This window comes from Puccinia triticina, chromosome 17A (assembly GCF_026914185.1).
Source record: "Puccinia triticina chromosome 17A, complete sequence".
Lineage (NCBI taxonomy): Eukaryota > Fungi > Basidiomycota > Pucciniomycetes > Pucciniales > Pucciniaceae > Puccinia > Puccinia triticina.
This window is the reverse complement of record NC_070574.1, coordinates 3,514,980-3,534,812: the sequence shown is the minus strand read 5'-3', so window position 1 is coordinate 3,534,812 and position 19,833 is coordinate 3,514,980. Positions and strand designations below refer to the sequence as shown.

Here is a 19,833-nt window from a genome sequence, read left to right as displayed (position 1 = left end):
ATCGCTAATTGTCATTTGAAAAAGCGGTACCCCCGCTTCGCTACACAAAAGCGCCGCTTTTTGTAGCGAAGCGTAGCTCTTGTGGTGTTGATCATACTCCCCACAGACTCTTTTTACGGTTTTACTTTAATTTGCGGATTGTTGTGCTTCTTTTACTTTGTGTATGTTGCGGACTTGCTTTATGTGTTACATTTGTGCTTGCTTTACGGCTGTTTTCTTGCAGTTTTGCGGAGGAGCTTTTATTTTACGGTTAACATTGGCGGAGCTTTATTATTTTACGTGCTTTACTTTATTTATCCCACTCAGAGCCCTACAAGTTACAACGCGGCGGAGCTGCGGAGCAGATTTTCTCCAGATCACCCTACTTTACCCAGGAATCATCTTGGAGCGGCAGAGTCCTGCCAATTCTACACAGGGACCACTTTTGTTCATCACAGCGGTATAAAAACAAACCCTCAGTCAGAGGGATTCCACTTGGCAAGCTGGTATACATACACCAACTCGCCAAGATGGATTCTTCTTGGCGAGTGGGTATACTACACATACACCAGCTTGTTGCAGAGAGGGATTCCTCTCGACGGGCTGGTATGATACACCAGCTCGCCAAGAGGGCTTCATCTTGGCGAGCTGGTATAGGCTGGTATACATATACCAACTCGCCAAGATAGATTCCTCTTGGCGAGCTGGTATACATATACCAACTCGCCAAGATAGATTCCTCTTGGCGAGTGGGTACACACACACCATCTTGTCGCCGAGAGGGATTCCTCTCGACGGGCTTGTATGTACAATGTACACCAGCTCGAAGAGAGGGATTCCTCTTGGGTGGCTGGTATACATACACCAGCTCGCCAAGAGGACTTCCTCTCGGCGGTCTGGAACACCTAAACCAGCTGGCCAAGAGGATTCCTCTTGGCGGGGTGGTATACATACACCAACTGGCCAAAAGGCTTCCTTGCTCACTTAGCCACAAAAAATCTCCACACCCGCGGGCACCTGCCGCAGGTACCCAGGTACCTGCTTCCTGCTTCCCAGGGGGGTGCAGGTGCGGGTGCGGATGCCAAGAATCAGCGGTTTTTTTGGGGAGGTACCCGCACCTGTGGCGGGTACCTGGGTATCAAGTGACTTCTTTAGAACTCCCAAAGAGGAGGTAGTCCACAGGACAAAGACAGAAGAGAACAAGAGCAGAGTAAAAGAAAGGGAAAGGGAACTGTAACCAAAGGAAAAGAACTGAAAGAATTTAATGAAGCTGAATCCTGAATTGACTGAGGTAAAATCTGAACCTTGTATTTCCCGGCCAAGTTTGAGATCACAATCCTGAGACGTCTTGAGTGTGGTCCGCTAGTCCTCCACCAAATACTTCACTCCGCCGCGTGTACCGGTTTGACCACCACAGTGGGCGGGTACTTCAGGTGTTTTTTGCGGTAATGCGGGTACCTGAAGGGAAGAAAATATGTATCTATGTAAATACACTCTCACCCTGGGTAAATTGGGGTCATGAGAAGCATACATGTTAGGTGGTCCTGTACGCCTGTCAGGTCATGGAAGTCCTTTCCTGTCAGCCACTGAGACAATTGTCCATGTGTCTACAATAATAATCAAAAGTCAAATAAAACTGCAGACATCTCAGTTTTGCTCCTGCCTGCGGCAACATCTGTTGTACATTGGGGTTACATGCGCAGTCACTGCGCCTACTGCCGCAGTCACACAGGACTGATTCATCATGATGTCGCGGCATCCGGGAGCAACACCCAAATGACCGCAGTTTAACCTAATGGTGAAGGACTGGTTTAATACACGACTCAAATATGAGAGATCCTGAGTTCAAGTACTTTTCATTAATTTCTTATTGCTCCTTTTGCTTGGAAGTACAACTATTATGGATTAAACCACAATATTTCACACTCTTCATGTATTTAAATAATAGTGTTTCACACTTATTAAGTATTTTCCCTACAGAGAGAGAGATAAACTTATCTCTCCATGTATTCAGCTTGACAAATAATAATGATGTAATAATGGAGTATATATCTCTATGGATTTACCACACATAGAGAGATTACATAATTATTAATATAACTCCTTCCCTGAATTTCCTGTTCCTTCTTCCCTACTTGGAGCTAAGGATCCCTCTAGGGCCTTCACTCAAAGAAAGATCAAGATCCTGTAATATAAAAAAAAAGGGGCCTTTCCTCTAGAGATATCTTTCCCCCAGATTATTACACACACAAAACTGCCAACATTTTTTTCAATTATAAGTGAGTGGGGTTTTATTATAATCTACTGACCTTTTTCCTTTACAGCTTCTATCCTCTTTGTGTATTTTTCCTAGGTACAGGTTGGTGTTATAGCACCTGTATCCTAGAAGACAAGGCACCCATTCCTTGTGTAAGAAACAGCACTTGGCTTGAGTGATTGCCGCGTCCTCTCATACATAAGGATGCTAGCCCCTCCGTTATTCAGCTTTGAGGTGTGGTTTCTTCCCACTGGCCCAAAAAGCTATAGTGTAGCCCATAATCCCACATGTTACATAAGAGACCAGAGATGACATGTCAGGTGTACATGACAAGCTGTACGGATCCTGACATGCAGTTCACACTTTCAACGTTTCACATGCACAGTCACTGTGTGGAGGGTTTCATAGAACTTTCCACCTCAACTTACATACATGACTGCCAGTCCTGTAAATGGTGTGTGACACAGGGTGCAGGATTTTTTTATGTAACATGCAGGACCATGCAACCTGTATGGCTGTCATGCCCCCAATTTGCCTGGAGTGTCTTGAGGGTTGTGTAACCTCTAGATGAATGGTGTGGGCTGGGGGGGAGGGCAGATTGCCCTCATTTATTGAGCGTAGGGCTTTCATTTTGGGATTGAAATATTATCAGCATGTCCAATTTTGGGTGGAAGCCAAGAGAGCTTGAGAGGGAAGAGGAGGAAAAAGACAATCAAATAACAGGACTGTCAAACAATTGGTATCAGCCTTTGACACAGAGAAGCTCTTTGATGGTTTGCGGGCTGAGTGAAGAGCTGGGCCACAAACAGACCCAATGTCCACTCAAAAAGACACATTCTGATAATAGCTGGTATGGCTAGCCGCTAGATAGCATCAGGCCATTCTAGCCAAAATTGGAAAAGATTGTTTTCAACCACTCTGGTAAGTGAAAGATTTCAGAAGACTGAAATTTTGATTTCTTCACATCAGAAACAACCTCTAACTAAACATATAAAGTAGCAGATAAAATCTAATAGAGAATTTACCTAAGAGCAGGTGAGTTGACCACCACCTAAGAATGATGTAGGTAGAAAGAAAGTATGAGAGAAAGAACAGAGTTCTGTCCTCTGAGTGATAAGAGCGGGCTAAAGCAATACTTAAATTTTTAGCTGCTGCTTGTAGACCAATGGTCCTTACTTGGATGGGGCTGTTTAGCTTCCTTATCCAGTTTATTTCATGTGAGTGAAACAGTGTATGAGAGCTGCAACATTGTCTAAATTCATGACAGGTTGTTTGCTCTCAGTTAGACCTCTTGTTTCTTTCTCTGGCATTTGCTTGGAACACAACCACTCACCAATTGGCTCTCCTACTCTAGGAGGGGAATTGGGTTGGTCCGTCTGGTCCTGTTTGACTAAGTCTGAGGAGTTAGGATGTGGCAGTTAGCACTTCATCTGAATCATGTTGTCAGATGGAATAGCCCACTGCTTACCTTTAGTGCTAGCCTTGGTTATTCAATCTGCAAGAGACTGTTGTTGGCCAGGATTTTCTTTATGCTTAATTTTCTTGCTCACTTGTGTTGGACCTGCATGCATCAGATTGATGTGTCAGTTTTATGACCTGCAGAATATTTTGGACTGCGGAAAATGCTAAGTTCCGCAGCTGTTTGATCTCCCGGCTGCTTTCTCAATTTATGAGATTGTTGCCATTTGCCTTGGCATGTATTCTCACAGTAAGATAGTATCCTAGTACCTTTGTGCACAGGGTCTTCTTTCAGATATTTCTTGATCTTGGCTTCAATTGTTTTGAATTTTTTATCTGTGTCAAATTCAATCACAGTTTTTGGAATAGGATCTGGTGTTGCTGGGTTGGGGGTAGGTTGATCTGGATTTTGCTTCCTCTTCATGGTGCTGCAGCTGCAGGGAGATGTTCTGAGGGTTTGAGAAGCAGTCTGTGGCAAGCTTAAACGGCCTTTCTGGTGGAGGATAGCCCTGCAGGGTCCCTGTATCACAGAGAGGCTTGCCCCCAAGGCACCAATTCTGGCGTGGGAGCTGATGTGCCTTGGGCCTGACCAACCCAAATTTTTCCTTTGAGCCACTATATCACATCCAATTTTTGCCCAAAAGGGACATGAGTGGTGCGGCCTTGTAGGCTATCTTCTTTTGCAGTTAACCATCCAACAATCAGCTTTGTATCCCCCCAGATGGCTGCTGGACATCCTTGCAAAATCCCTGCTGAGATTGCTCCACCCAACGATGTAACCATTATGATACATGTATTTGTAGTGGCATGTAAAATATCTTAATGTATCACTGTTACACTGTAATGGTATTGTAACGCGCTCCCGCTCCGTTACACGGGAATTTTTGTTTTGTGTAATGGTGTGCCAATGCGCTGAGGGACTCCTGTCCGTGCTAAGCGGCGGCAGTCGTGTGAGGGGAGGTTTGCTGTTTAGGCTGCCCTTGTGGCTGAGTGGTCCGTAGGAATGAGCGCTGAAAAATGGGGGGATCTGGGATAGCTGTTGGGGTGCGGTGGTTTTGAGAGGTTCGCCGGGGTTTTGGATCCTCGGCGGCAGTTGTTGTTGTTGTTGGAAGGATGAGGGGTGATCTTAAAAAGGGGAAAGAAAGGGGGATCTGGAAAACTCTGATGAAAGATGATCGGCGGGCGGAGCCCAAAGGTTGAAAGTCTGAAGATATGATCTATGAATTTTGATGGTCCGTATTCTGGGGATCAGAATGCCATGCCTCTCCCATCATCCAAGTTCAGCAAACTTGGCCGGGAGAGCCACATGTCACATGTATTTCATCACATCCTCCGCGCGCTCACACACACAACAAACAAGAGAAACAGGAAAAAGAGAACACAAAACAAAGAAACAAGGCAAAAACAGTGAGATGATGCAGAAGAACAAGAACCAGTAGAAAGGAAGAAAGAAAGGAGGAAAGAGGAGGCATAAACACTCAGGACAGACAAGAGAAACAAGCAGAAAAAAAAAGAAAGAAAAAGGAGAAGAAATGAAAACAGATGAATAAACCCACAGCATATGCTGTGTTAGGACCAAGAAAAGTGAAGAGGGTTGGAAACTGAGAAAGAAGGAGTATAGAAGAGAGGGGTGAAAGATGGGGGAAGTAGGAAGAGTGTAGATTTTTGAGAGTCTTGAGGATCTTGAGGAGGAGGGAATTCTTGAGTCTTGAGGAGTGAGGAGGACTTTGATTCTTGATGATCATCCTGCTGGCGGAGACGGTGGAAATGCTCCTGACTAGCTGGCCACGAGAGGGGCCACCACATCCACCCACCATTTGGAGTCTGTCCCCAGACTCCTTCAACGGATGCGCGCCAAGAGAGAGAGGGAAATCCTAAAGAAAAACGGAAAGGAGAAGGGTCCCCGCGGGTGGCTCACGACAGTGGCTGGAGTAGAGCTTACAACAAAGGTGGCAGTAGAGCCCGAGGTGCATACTGAGGAGGGGGACTTACTTTTGGTCAGTAATGCCCCCGCGCGGGAAGTACCGCTTGACCTGATCCGCCGCGAAACGGCGTTTGAGCTCCGTCCCATCGAGCTCGGCTAGGACGTAAGAGCCCCCTTGAACCTGCTTGACAATACAGTAGGGGCCGTTCCACTTGTGGGCGAAGAGCTGCCCCCACTGCACTTCTAGCGATTGATTGTAGGCGAAGACAAGGTCGCCAGACTCGAGCGGATGCCGAAATTTCCCAATGTTCTTTTCTTGCCAGTAGCGGACGGACTCTTCACGTGAATTCATCATTCTTTTGTACGCCAGGCGCCGAGAATCTTTGCTCCTCTCAAGCTGCTTGGACCGCGCTACCAAGAGATCTGTCGTGTCGCAGACTTCTTCCCAGTCGACGCCGAGGTAGGATTCGATGTCCAAATCGATTGGCAGGGCCGCACGCTGCCCGAAAACAAGCTCATACGGGGAATAACCCGTTGTGCGCTTAGTTGAGATACGATCAGCAAACAAGACTAGAGGCAGGAACTTCCAACAGTTCTTGCCCGATTCGCCCGCTAGCTTGACTAACGCCGCTTTCAGAGGGCCGTGCCCCCGTTCAACCATACCCTGCCCTTTGGGGTAATAGGGCGTAGAAACTCGATGCTGACCCGGCAAAGATCGCAGCATATCCGCTAGAGCCCCGCCGAATTCGGAGCCACCATCTGTTGAGTAAGAGCGCGCCAATCCGTAGCGCATAGTCCAGTTTTCCTGGAGGAAAGTTGCAACCGACTCGGAGGTGAGGTTGTTGAGGAACTTCGCTTCCACCCACCCGGAAAAGTCATCCCGAGCGACAATCAAATACTTGGCTCCTCCCGCTTTGATGTGGACGGCGTCCATCGATACTTGTCCGAACACAGCCTCTTCTCCAGTCGGGTAGCGCGGCTCCAGAGGCCGCCTTAAGTCCCTCTTCTGACAAGCCTCGCAGCTCTGACACCAACGCGCGACTGCCTGTTTAAGTGCCGGCCACCAAAATCGATCCGCAATCCGGCGATAGGTCTCCGCAACGCCACGGTGGCCAAGATCCTCGTGTAGTTTCTCTAAAATCTCCTCTTGCTTGTTAAACGAGGTAACAACAATCTGAGGCAGCGGACTAGCTCGTTTCATGAGCCGTTTCGCCTGCACAAAAAAACCTGAGGATTTGCGCTTGAGCGCCTGAAACTCCTTAGCACTCAAGCCGGGCGGGCGGACCAGCGTCGTGAGATACTGTTCTAGCATTCGCCCGAAGCCCTCCTGATACCCATCGTAAGACTGGTCGGAACTAGCTGAAAGCGCTTGCAGAGGTCTAACGTGCGGTGTGTCTTCGTCAAAGTCAGAAAGTGGTGGATCTGAGTCAGCGTCCCCTTGAGGGCGCCTGGAGAGACTGTCGGGCAATGTGAAAGCCTTGCCGGGCCGATGGACGATGTAAAAGGAAAAGAGCAGGATGAAGGCGACCCAACGGGTCATGGGCGCGTTCGGCAAACTTGGCGCGTTAATCATTTGAATGAGTGACTGCGCATCGACCTGGAGCTCGAAGTGCTGACCCCACAGGACCGTCTGAAGCTTTTTTAATACCCTAGCCACTCCGCAGAGCTCCAGCTTGGGCTGAGAATAGCGGGACTCCACGTCCGAAAAAAGAAGGGATTTGTACAAGGCAGGACGATCCCGTCCCTCCGAATCCGCCTGTGTGAGCACGGCTCCCGCAGCATGAGAACTCGAGTCCACGGCGAGCTTAATCAACCCCGCTTTGGGCCCGTAGTCGATCTTCGCCAACACGATATCCTTCCCCACTATTGTCTTCAACGTCTCAAAAGCCTCCTCGCAGTCCGCGGTCCAAAGGAAATCCGCGTCTTTACGCATCAGACGTCGAAGCGGTAGACAGATTTGAGACAAGGACGGGATGAAAAGGCGGACATACACTACCACCCCCAAGAACCCGCGCACCTCCGTCGCCTCTTTCGGAGTCGGCCACAAGAGTATCTTATTGACCTTACTCTTCGCCATCTTCCGACCCTCCTTACACACTACATGTCTGACTATCTCCAGCGCAGGGACGCAGGCGGCCAGTTTTGATGCGGACACCGTCAAGCCTGACTCTTCGATTTGGAAAAGAATTCGCTCTATTGTCTCGGCGTATTCCCAAATAAACCGTCGGATGCCAGAATGCCAAGAGAGCAACTTGTTGTTGTAGTCAGAAGCGGGGCCTTTTACGCCCCCGTCGTCGATGAAGATACCCGCGTGATCGGGGATCTCTTCCTGCAAAATCCACAACATCTGCGCCTGGTAGACGGCAACAGAGTTGGTGGCTCCTTGAGGGAGACGTGTGAGCAGGAATTGGCCGAGAGGGGTGTCAAAGGTCGTGAGAGGGCGAGAAATAGGATCCAGCGCGCGCTCGTCGTAGCCGCCCATGATGTTGCCAAGCCCGTAACATGCTCGACCAGAAAAAGACTCTACGAACTCTTTGGTAGCTGGGGGCACGCTGGCGTCCTTAACCGTAACCTTGTTCAGTGGTTGAAGATTGTGGACAATGCGTAGTTTGCCGTTGCTCTTGAGGACACAAAATACCGGGCTTGAGTAAGAAGATGTCAATTGCTCATATAGTCCAGTTTTGACTCGCTCTTGAATCAGCTTGGTGTACTCGTTGAGCTTTGCGGCTGGGATAGGGATCTTGCGCTTCTGCCAAGGCTCGTGCTCGATGACCGGAATGATGTACGGGAGCCCATAAGACTCCTTCAGCAACCCTCGCTCCCCTTCGGTGAAGGCAATGGCCATGTTGCGCTCCGCAAGGACATTCTTGATGAGGTTCAGCTCATCCGGGTACAACCAACCCTTGGGCCCGAAATTGACGACCAAAAGGCGCTCCGCCGTAACTCTCCCTTTGGGTACAAACTGTCCCGCCAACAAGCGAGGCAGTTCCTGGTACGGATCACGAGACAAAGGAGGACGCTGCAGCAGAGGATTTAGGTTCTGCGGCATGGGTTGATTCACCGGCTTGACTTTCCGGGCCACGGGCTTGTATTTGGCGGCAAAAGAGAGAAAGGAGCCCTCCTTCCACGCATCCACAAGAGCCAACTGCGCGCCGTGTTTAAGCCCATACTTGAGTTATAAACACCAAGTCCGATGCTCCGCGCCATTTTCAAACGCCGCCTTCTCTGAGAATGAAAAACCAAAAGGAGATTTGCGGCTCACGAGTGTGGCTAGAGTAGGGTTTTTACGACGTGCAGAGAGACCCTCGGAGGTGCAACTATGGGAGGAACTTACTTCTACATCTCCCGACCTCCGCAGAACACCAAACTCCAACAGGCCACCCTCGCATTCAAGCCCGTAAGTACCTAGTTTCACCTCATTGCGGAGGATCTTTAGTTTATCCTTGTCGCGGAGGCTCGGAAGTTTAACCTCATTGTGGAGGGCCACAACGGACAAAAATAGTTTATCCTCATTGCAGAGGCCGCCACAGGACATAAATAGTTTAGCCTCTTCACGGAGGGGGAGTAGTTTATTCTCTTTGCGGAGACCGTCAAGAGAAGAATTTAGTTTATTCTCATTGCGGAGACGAGAGTCGGAGGCTAGTTTGGTCTTGTTGCGGAGCCGAGACGAGAGAGGAAGGGAGTTGTTGGGACTGGGAAACAAACAAAGGTCCGGCGAGTTGCTCACGAGTGTGGCCAATGGTAATGTTTTTGATTTGACGGTAGAATCTACCCGGAGGGGACTTACTTTTGTACTTTGTGCCCCCGCAGAAAGCCCATGCTGAAAATCCACTCCCGCGCTAACAGCGCACGGCAGGAGGATCCTTCTTGAAGAGTTGAGAGAAGATGATTTTGAGAGAGACGGAAACAAAGACTGAAAGACCGACGAAGCGAATTTTTTTGATGGGTTTTGATTTTGCTGATGTTTTTGAGTTTTGATGTTTTGAGCAGATGAGATGGGAGACGGAGATTGAAGACAAGTGGAAAAGAAACTACCGCTGTGGGCCTCTAAGGGTTGAGTTGAATCCGCTGGCAGAGTGCAAGGCCCTAAATTAAAACTGCCGGCTAGTGGACCAACCCCCTTCATAAAAAAAAAGAGTCTTCTGCCCCCTCGGGCAACTCCAGAATGCGCCCGCAGTGAGTCAAGACCGCCTTTCGACCATGCGCCGGAAATTCCCGCTCCCACCTCCCCTTCTCAACTGGGCAGAGCAAGAGCTCAATGTTCTGGCCTTCAGGATCAGGAAGAATTATCCTCTCCCCTGCAGTGGGGGAAAACAATAGGGTTGCCTCGAAATCCATCAAGAAAGGGTGACCTAAGATGAAGGGGCTATCCTGGCGGGTAATCCAAAAGTGACAGGTGCCCACAATACTCTTACCCACCCAAACAGGGACGTCCTCAGCGACTCCAATCAGCTCGCAAGCCTGGTTGTTGATGCCGTAGACTGCGGAGCTGAAATTGACCCGAGGTGTGAGGTTAAACCGATTCGCCATGGCATCAGATATGATGTTGAGCTGCGACCCTGAGTCAATCAACGGAGACGCGGCGTTCTCCCCCGCTCCAATCAAGCAAGCCAGGTAACCGAGCGGGCAGGAGTAGAGACAGGGGTCCGGCGAGGATTCTCTGAACTCGCGGCCCTCCGCCAAAGTGCCCGAATGCACCTTCAACTCCTCTGGGCCTACCTCCACACGACGCCGCGAGACCCATTTTTTAACGCCATCCAATACCGCCGGAGAGACTGAGCAGATTTCCGCTACTGTCGTCGTGACTGGAAGCTCAAAGATCTTCTTGACGAAACCCTCCACCGCGTCTGGGTGGTCTTGTGAGACGTCCCGCTCAAAGCGGACCTTCGGCTGCGCTCCCGCACCCTTAGGCGGCGTGGCTGGCCTGACTGGAGAATCCTTTGGCGGAGAGGGCTGAGGATCGGGATCTTTCATAATCCGCTCAAAAAGTTCCTGCTCGTCCACTACATCGGGCTCCGTGGGACCGCCAGGAGCAACTGCTGGCTTGCGAAGCAGCCGTTTAGCCTGGGATGGCGGAGCCAAAGGAGCTTTGTAAGGCCTCGACTCCTCATGTCTCTTCCTGCCAGCCGCTTCCGGGTCGTACCCACCCAAGAACGATTGAGATGAAACCGCCGGGGGGTACCATTGCTCTAAAGACCCACAGCTGGCCTTAAACTCCACGGAGGCCAAGTGAGATGTCGGACAAGGCCCGGGAGACTGAGACCAAGAGCTTGACGCCTGATTGGATGGAAAGGAGGCCACTACGTGGCGGATTGGGCGAGTGCGATCGAAAGGAATGAGCGCCCCGTTGGGCAGGAAGAAGTTATTACCCTTCTTCTCGACTAGACCCGCCTCCTGTTCCTTCTGTAGTTCGGCGCAGCGGAGGGTTCCGTGATTCTCTCGATGGCAGTAATAACAAATCATCGGACCCCTTTCCGTTGATGAGCTCGACTTCCCGCCTCCTTGCTTCATGAACTGCTCGAATGCTTTGAACATTTTAGTGAGGTCTTCCATTGACGTTTCTGGTTTGGGGGACGAAGAAGCAGCCGAGGGCCGCTGATCAGAGAGCATATTCTTCATAGTTTCATTCGCCTCCTGAAAGGGGGCCGCTACAGGAGCAGAGGTCCTAGTATCCTTGAAGGAAAGGGATATCTGCCCCTTCATGACCGCGTCCACTGCGCTCCGGAGAATTTTGAACGCTGGGAGCCGTGCCCGCTTATCGACCGTCATCACAAGAGTATTGTCCTTAATCAGCTGTTCACGTATTCGGCCGTGAAAACCCGGGGAGAAGGCCTGATAAAACTGTTTCTTCAGTTCCTCCTCCAACTCGATATGCTGTTTGGTAACAAGGTAAGCCTGAATTGGGTCCCAAGCTTTACAAAAGTGGTGGTAATCCGAAACCGACGCAACCCCGCCTTTCTGTGCCCATGTTTCCACCAAACTGACGATATCACGCTCTGTAAACTGAGCCGTGTCAACATCCGCCCAGTAGCTTAGCATCGCCGACCGCAGCTTCGACCAATCCGGCGGGGTGTTCCCTTCAAGCGTCTCTAGAATATCCCAAATTTCTCCATTCTCGACGAAACGGACGACTTGCCGAGCTTTGTTGTAATCTGAAGCATTGTCTAACTCAGCCGCCAACTCGTAGTCGGCCAAAAATTGCTCAATGTTTGATCCTTCAAATTTGAGACCATCTTGAGGCTTGATTTTTTTCATTTTCCCGGGTCTCGCGACTCCCGCCACGTTGGCCATGTCAAACAAGAACTAAAGAGAAGGCGGCTCACAGAGTGGCGATGATGTTTTTTGACGAAAGAAGGTAGAACTTCGGAGGTGCAACTAATGTGGTGGGGACTTACTTCTACAACCCAAGTGCCCCGCCGCTGAACCCTAAGCAGAGACAGAAAGGAAAAAAAAAGCGGAAAGAAAGGAAAGCTCAAAGCCAAAAGACTCCTGACACGCGGACTAGACCGTCCTGGAGCGAGGCCAGTGACAAAGTGATCGGTTCTTGAAGGTTGCGGAGAAGGAAGAACCAAAACTAGGTTCAACTGGAATTCTTTGGGTTTGGATGGATGATAGTAGTGAAAAGAAAAGTAAGAAATTTATAACCGCCAAACGGCCTCAAAACCACAGTGCGAGACTGTAAATCTTGAGGTCGCTGGTTTGATCCCGGCTTGGGGGACCAAATGAGGGACTCCTGTCCGTGCTAAGCGGCGGCAGTTGTGTGAGGGGAGGTTTGCTGTTTAGGCTGCCCTCGTGGCTGGGTGGTCCGTAGGAATGAGCGCTGAAAAATGGGGGGATCTGGGATAGCTGTTGGGGTGTGGTGGTTTTGAGAGGTTTGCCGGGGTTTTGGATCCTCGGTGGCGGTTGCTGTTGTTGCTGGAAGGATGAGGGTTGATCTTAAAGAGGGGAAGGAAAGGGGGATCTGGAAAACTCTGATGAAAGATGATCGGCGGGCGGAGCCCAAAGGTTGAAAGTCTGAAGATATGATCTATGAATTTTGATGGTCTGTATTCTGGGGATCAGAATGCCATTCCTCTCCCATCATCCAAGTTCAGCGAACTTGGACTCCGGGAGAGCCACATGTCACATTTATTTCATCACATCCTCCGCGCGCTACACGCGCTCACACACACAACAAACAAGAGAAACAGGAAAAAGAGAACACAAAACAAAGAAACAAGGCAAAAACAGTGAGATGATGCAGGAGAACAAGAACCAGTAGAAAGGAAGAAAGAAAGGAGGAAAGAGGAGGCATAAACACTCAGGACAGACAAGAGAAACAAGCAGAAAAAAAAAGAAAGAAAAAGGAGAAGAAATGAAAACAGATGAATAAACCCACAGCATATGCTGTGTTAGGACCAAGAAAAGTGAAGAGGGTTGGAAACTGAGAAAGAAGGAGTATAGAAGAGAGGGGTGAAAGATGGGGGAAGTAGGAAGAGTGTAGATTTTTGAGAGTCTTGAGGATCTTGAGGAGGAGGGAATTCTTGAGTCTTGAGGAGTGAGGAGGACTTTGAGTCTTGATGATCATCCTGCTGGCGGAGGCGGTGGAAATGCTCCTGACTAGCTGGCCACGAGAGGGGCCACCACAGCGCTACATTTTTTTTTTTTTGAATTTATGTCTTGAGGGACCACAGCTCCAATACATAATAGGCTGTAATGGCACGTAACAGTAACAGAGGCCCAATGCGCTATGTTGAGCTTGGAAATGATGTATTGGCACATTTGATACATTGTATTGTTAGCACATCAGTGTGCCAATGCACTACACTACTTTTCAATGATTGTGTAACAGAACCCAATTAAAATACAATGTATATGCAGCTACAATACATGTATTTTAATGGCTACATCATTGCTCCAACTAGGGATGTAAACGGGTTGGGTTTGGGTCGGAATATGGTGCCCAAACCCAACCCAATGTGAGCACCGGGTCGGGTTGGGTTGGGACAAAACTGCAAATGTACTGCCCAAACCCAAAATTTCAGCCTCAGCCCCTTGATTGAGAATTTTCACTGTTTCATCTTTTCTTCCAACCACAACTCAGCCCCATAATATTTTGTATATAGTCTGTCCTCTTTGGCCCTACCTTTTGTTCCCCATCAGATCCTGTCCCAGCAATCCAGATCACTGGTCACCCTTCACTAGCCTAGCTTATGCCATTAAATCAGAGTGGACAAGCTTGATAAGTTTATGCCAAATATATCAGGTTGGAAAGACTTTACATTACCTTTACCTTGCTAATAGATTAGTAGAAAGTAAACCCTTAGACATACCTCAAGAATCCTCTTTAGCCGCACCTTTCCTTAAGAGTCCATACTCTTATTTTCTTTTTCTTGTTCCCCTGAGAGGCAGCCCTTCAAGCACCAAATCCCTCTCAAGCTCTATTCTTCCCTCAGAGTAGTTCCACACCGCCAAATGGGTTGAGGCAGTCCTCAGCACTCACGCCAAATTTCCCTGTTTACTCCCAAATCTTCGGAGGCTTGCCAGCCTGCCAACTCAGAAGGGAGGACTGACTAAGTTTGGTCTGTGGTGCTGCCACTGGTGACCCACAAACACCCGGGTGTTTCGGTGTCTACCCGGGTCAACTCGGATACGAGCCTCACCCCCGTCCCGACCCCCGGGCTACACCTTCAGTCGGGTTTGTCCAAAGGGGTCTATGATATATGCAGTCCCGGGACAGGGCCAAGCAGCAACTGAACCCAACACACACACTCACTTCGGCCTGCTAAGAGCAAGTAAGTCATTCCTTGTTGAGAAGGCGTATGTATTATAGACTGGATAGGAATCTGATGGCCATATCAATCTGACTGGATCAACCCGACTGATGAAAGATACAATTCGGACAGACTAGATGGCCCTCCGCGATTCGAGCAAACCGAAGCCGAACTATCTGGGTTCGCATGCCAAGGAGGAGGAGCAGTCGGTCTGGAAGAAGATCATCAGCCAGGAGATGAACGATCCCGAGTGTCGGAAAGCTAACACCGGCATCCTCGTCGGCTTCGCCGTCTTTTTCTCCTCGATCGCTTTCTTTAAAGTCGCCGGTGACCTCCTCGTCCCTGCCTTCTGAATATCCTGCCTCTCAAGTTTGTCCCCCTCCTTGTCCTACTTCTTTTCTTTCCGTCTTTCTGGGTATTGGGGTTTGTTTTGAAGCTAATATGCTTCCTTCTTTTTACTCTTTAGTGTTCTTTCCCCACGATGAAGTATGGGGGCTTTATCGGTATCGTATCGAAAAGTCGATGCAACATATCTGCCCTCCTGGCATCGCATCCCCAAAGCGATACGAATTATCGGTATCGCTTCGCAAAAGCGATGCAAGAATCCAAGAAATTTTGTATCGCATCACGATAACGATAATTATCGTCTGTATCGCGCCAAATTCACAATTCAAAAATACAATACAACACGCTATTGTATCAATGTGTATCGGCCGTCTTCCAGATGAACGGGCCATATCGATGATATGGGGCCCTGTCCGGTCGGATGTGTCTCCAAGTGCTGTGATGGGCCCTTTAACCACTCCGGTAACAGCAACAAGTTATTGGATTTGGGGGTATACAGTTGCGAACGTCAATAACCCGCACATTTTGTTGGGTCCGGACGGTCGGGAGGTCAAAATTTTGGGTCCGGAGGGCGGGGGATCAGGTTTTTCTGGGTGCAGATACTCCAAAATATGTACAACCATTTTTGTATGTATGCCACATCGAGAACCTTCAACAGAAGCCAGTTGAGATAGCCAAATCCTACAGTCTTACCATCTCCCAGGCCAACAAATAGATACATAATAAGTACATTCCTTCAGTTCTTGATGATATCCAAAATAAAGCTGACACACACACATTCATTTACAGATCTGAAAGTTACACCAAAATGTTGGCTAAGAAAGTTTCCAAGTATGACGTTCCACTTCCTCTCTCTCTGTGACATGCCTTTTGCCTCATCTCTTTACTCTTTCCTTCTTTTGTATACTATTAATCCTCTGAAGGTATTCTTATTTGTGCAGTTTTAAGATTCAACAGGTAATTCAGAAAAACAACTTGCTGTGGAATGATAGACATAAAAAGTGTGACTGCCTTTGAAATTCAGGTTGGAAATGCAGCAATCATAGAGGATAACTTGTGGCTTGGGAAGACTTTGTACAGGTGATTTAACTGTGGGGGATGGAGTGTTGAGACCTGGTGGTACAGCTTAGCCACCTGCGCCAGCTATTAATGCCAAAGTCAAAAATCAAATGTTCAATATTGGGCAAGGGACATGATCTGTGTCCTTGAAATCAGTCCTGGATGAACATTGATGAAGGCCTTAAGAGTATCCAATAGGATAAGTGGTAGTTTATAAATTTTCAAAAAAATGAAGATTATACTGGAAAAATGTGGGCAGGGGCTTGACCCTGAGAATATTGGACTGTTGAATCTTTGTAATGCAGATTTCAGTTTTTCTTCACTGCAGTCATTTAAGGTGTTCAAAGTTGACTTGCATAAAATCATAACACCATAAAATCATAAAATTTTAAGCAGAAAAAATATGTACCACCCAAACACCCAAAACAGAGCAATAGTTTGAAAATGGTACATAAAAAATTATCACCCAAAAATTCTACGATTTTATGATTTTATGATTCAAAAATTTTATGATTTCAACTTTGAACACCTTAATTTTGGTTTGCTTGCGCCTGGACACATTTTTGTTTAATGTGAGGAGAGGGCCCTGAGATTGCAGCGGCAAAGCCGCCATGAACTCTAGCAAAGGAACAAGCCATAATGAAGCAGCATAATTGCTTGCTCCTAAAGAAATCTAGGATTAGCCCAAGAAACGTATGTACTATCAGCAGTTGACCGCTATGTGACCAGAGAAAAAGGTGATAGCAACACTGGGTCGCTACGCTAACCATAGCGGTTAGCGTAGCGTAGCGCAGCGCGAATGCGCTATTTTTTAGCGTAGCGTTAGCGCAATTGCACGCATATGCGCTAACGCTACGCGCACGCGGTGCGCAGCTATTTTAGCTGATAGCGTAGCGTTAGCGCAGATGTGCGCAATTGCGCTAACGCTACGCATGCAAGGCGCAAAAGAGCGCGCGCTACGCTGCGCTACAGCGCCTTTAGCGGGAAAAAAGGGCTTTTTTTCCGCTAAAAGCGGTGTAGCGCAGCGCAGCGTAGCGTAGCGACTGTAGCGGCGCGCTAACGCTAACAAAGAATTGGCGCGCTGTTAGCGCCGCTGAAAATTAGCGCAGCGTAGCGGCGCTAACAGCGCGCTAACGCTATGCAAAATAGATGGGCGCTTTTTGCCGCTACGCTAACACGTAGCGCTGAAATAGCGTAGCGTAGCGTAGCGACCCAGTGTTGGCGATAGCGCAGCAAGAAAACCGCTGCGCTACTCGCTACGTGCAGCGATTGTCCGCTACCCTCCCAGGGTCATAAGCGAAAGCGCAGCGAAAGCGAAAATTTGCTACGCTACCCACTAAATTAGCGGATAGTGGAACAGTTTTATGGTTTATACATGTTTTTATGTATTTTAAAACCTTTTTCCTTTTTTTTTTGGCTCCCACATGGCATAGAGAAAAGCGGTGCTGACCGCTACGTGGTCCCTTCTTTAGCGCACTATTTTGAGATTTTTTTACGGGAAAATCAAAAAGCGTGTAGCGCAGCGACCCAAAAAATCGCTGCGCTAAACGCAGCGCAGCAAATACACCGTTGGTGCTATTCAGATTATCACTGATATTACCTAAAAAAAGGAAACTAAGGATCATCCTACATCAGGAGGACCCTTAGAGATGGAACCATTTATTTAGATTTAGCTAACCCACATTGATATACATACCTGAGGTTCTCCCCTCTATGAATTGGCATCTTTTTCAAAATCATCAGCATACATCCTAGTATTCAAATCTGTCCTCTTCAATTCCCTTTGACAAGAACCAGTTTCCCTGTTTGGCTTGTACGCGTTACCGCAAGATCCCTAGTCATCAGGCGCCTTCAATTTGAGGCTCCACCTTTTCCTTCTCCAAAACCAACCCAAGAAAGTAGCTCACTCAACTACCTGAGCTAGACCATCTCAGTTATTTATCAGTGAGTACTTTTCCCAAGATTTCTATTTTCTCCTCTGGGGATCTTTAGCAAACCACACCTGAGAATCAGGCCCCCACTACTCAGGCATTCAAACTACCCCTGCGCTGCAGGCCCTGAATTCTTACAGAGGGCACCCTAACCACCCCTATGTGAGCTCGCGCCCCGCAACCTCACCAAAGGAATCACGAGGATGTCACCAAACCACCTCGGACCAAGTTCCTGCGCCCTCCTAGTCCAGCAGGGAAGTACTAACACTTCCCCTGGACTAGGTGAGCACCCACACTTTCCCTTCTCCTGCCTCACCCTCTTCCTTTTCTCATCTTGTTGTAAATAGAAGGAAGTACTAACACTTCCCCTGGACTAAATTGCAATGCACCCCTAGTTAGGTTCCAGAAGTGCTCCCTCCAAGGCTAGCCCTTGCATTGTGCCCCCCTTGTGCCTTGCAGATGCCACAATCAGTGAAGCTTGGATTGTTGAGCTTACACCCTAGTCATACCTAGGCCCTCCTAGGCCCCTCTGTAGCTTCTGTTTGTTATTTCCTCCTCTGCTTCATATAGCATGATCACCTGGATTTTTGCAGCATGTGCCTCTGGAAGACCTAGTCTTGGCAACACGCCCACTGACATTTATTGTGTTTGGGGATTGATTTTTTCTCTTGTTGTATTGTTGTGGAATGGGGCTTTATGGTTTTTTTCTATTTTTCATTGAGATTTGAAAGAAATCCTATAATGAGGATAGTAAAATCCACTTGAAAAAAAAAATAAGGAAGAAAAAGGATTGGAAGTTATCTCTTTTGCTCTGTTAAAATATAGTTCTGCTCACTCCCAACAGCCAATACATGTGATGAAATTAAACACAAAACCCAAGAAGGATGGAATGAAACAGGTTGATCAGTTGGCTAGAATGTGAGTTTTGGATTTAGAAGGGTAACACATGAGTTTCAAAATAAAACTGGCCAGGGACTTGTTTAGTGTTGAGTCCATTTGGCAAAAAATTTACAAATGGCCGCAACAGGTTTTTTGAACACAAGCTGAGATGGTGTGTTGCTTTGCTTTGGGACTTGAATGTTTTTATGGGTTTCATAGAATTGTTCTGCTTTTTCTGTATCCCAGTACTGAACTTTGTCTTCAGATCTTGTTGCAAATTTTTGAATATATTCAATCTTGTTTTGTTCCATTTCTGGATGTTTGTATTTTAGCCATTCATCCAAGGTGCTGTTTCAATTCAATCAAACTATTCAGATTTTGGGGGACCAATTGATGCCTTGATGATTGAATTAATAGAGACTTACATATAGTGGAGATGTGGTATGATCATGCGCTCTACCCACTGGTCAAATGGGAGTGATTTGGTCCAGATTTTTGACTGAAGAGAAGAATTGTCGGATGATGCTAGGAGTAATAACAGTGGCTTATTTTGCTTTGGTTTTTCGAAAAATTGATAAAAGAAATAAGCTTCTTCTAGAGACTGTTGGAGGTCAATAAGCTCTTGATTTTCGATGAGTTTCTGTTTAACAAAGGGTCTGAGTGATCATAAATTAGCCACTTCCAATGGAGCTGAACCAAACCACCATAGCTGGTCATGGTTTTTGAGGAATTGGAACCGGTCACCTCCTTTTGAGGCAGAAAAGCACCCGCTTACAAACGGTGATAATAGTTGATTGCCTTCTCCCAATTTTTCTGGGTTAACCCTGTGAGGCGGGGACCGATAATCTGGAGGAGATTGAATTCTCTACGCATGAGGTTGTTTTCAGTTTGCTTGACACACATAAAAACAATATGGATTCTTTGAAAATCAACCAGGCTACTCACATCTTCGGCCTCCCGCCCTGAGGAACATCGTATGTCTTGAAGTGAATCCTTATGTTTGGGTCATGGGGTGTTTTGCTGTAGATGTAAGGTTATTATCCAAAAAAACGATTGGCCGGTGGGATTTAGTCGGATGGAAACAAGCCTGTTGGGGTGATCGCAGATTTTTTGAAGGAATTAGTTCAAACCCTGCTCACATGATGGGATTCTTGGGTCCATTCGGGCCATCGGGCCTGTTTCCGACGTCTCCGCCCGGGCGTAGTCCTCTGTTTGAATGAATATACATATATGTCAATAACATGCTTC

At 47.8% G+C, this 19,833-nt stretch overlaps 1 protein-coding gene across 1 annotated transcript; it reads left to right on the top strand.

The window, feature by feature from the left end:
- Positions 1-14,508: 14,508 nt before the first annotated feature.
- On the top strand, positions 14,509-14,724 carry PtA15_17A326 (uncharacterized protein; the record flags this gene model as incomplete). Its single annotated transcript, XM_053164431.1, has 1 exon — positions 14,509-14,724. The coding sequence occupies one exon, from the start codon at positions 14,509-14,511 to the stop codon at positions 14,722-14,724; it is 216 nt and encodes a 71-aa protein (XP_053028399.1).
- Between the last annotated feature and the right edge of the window lie 5,109 nt (positions 14,725-19,833).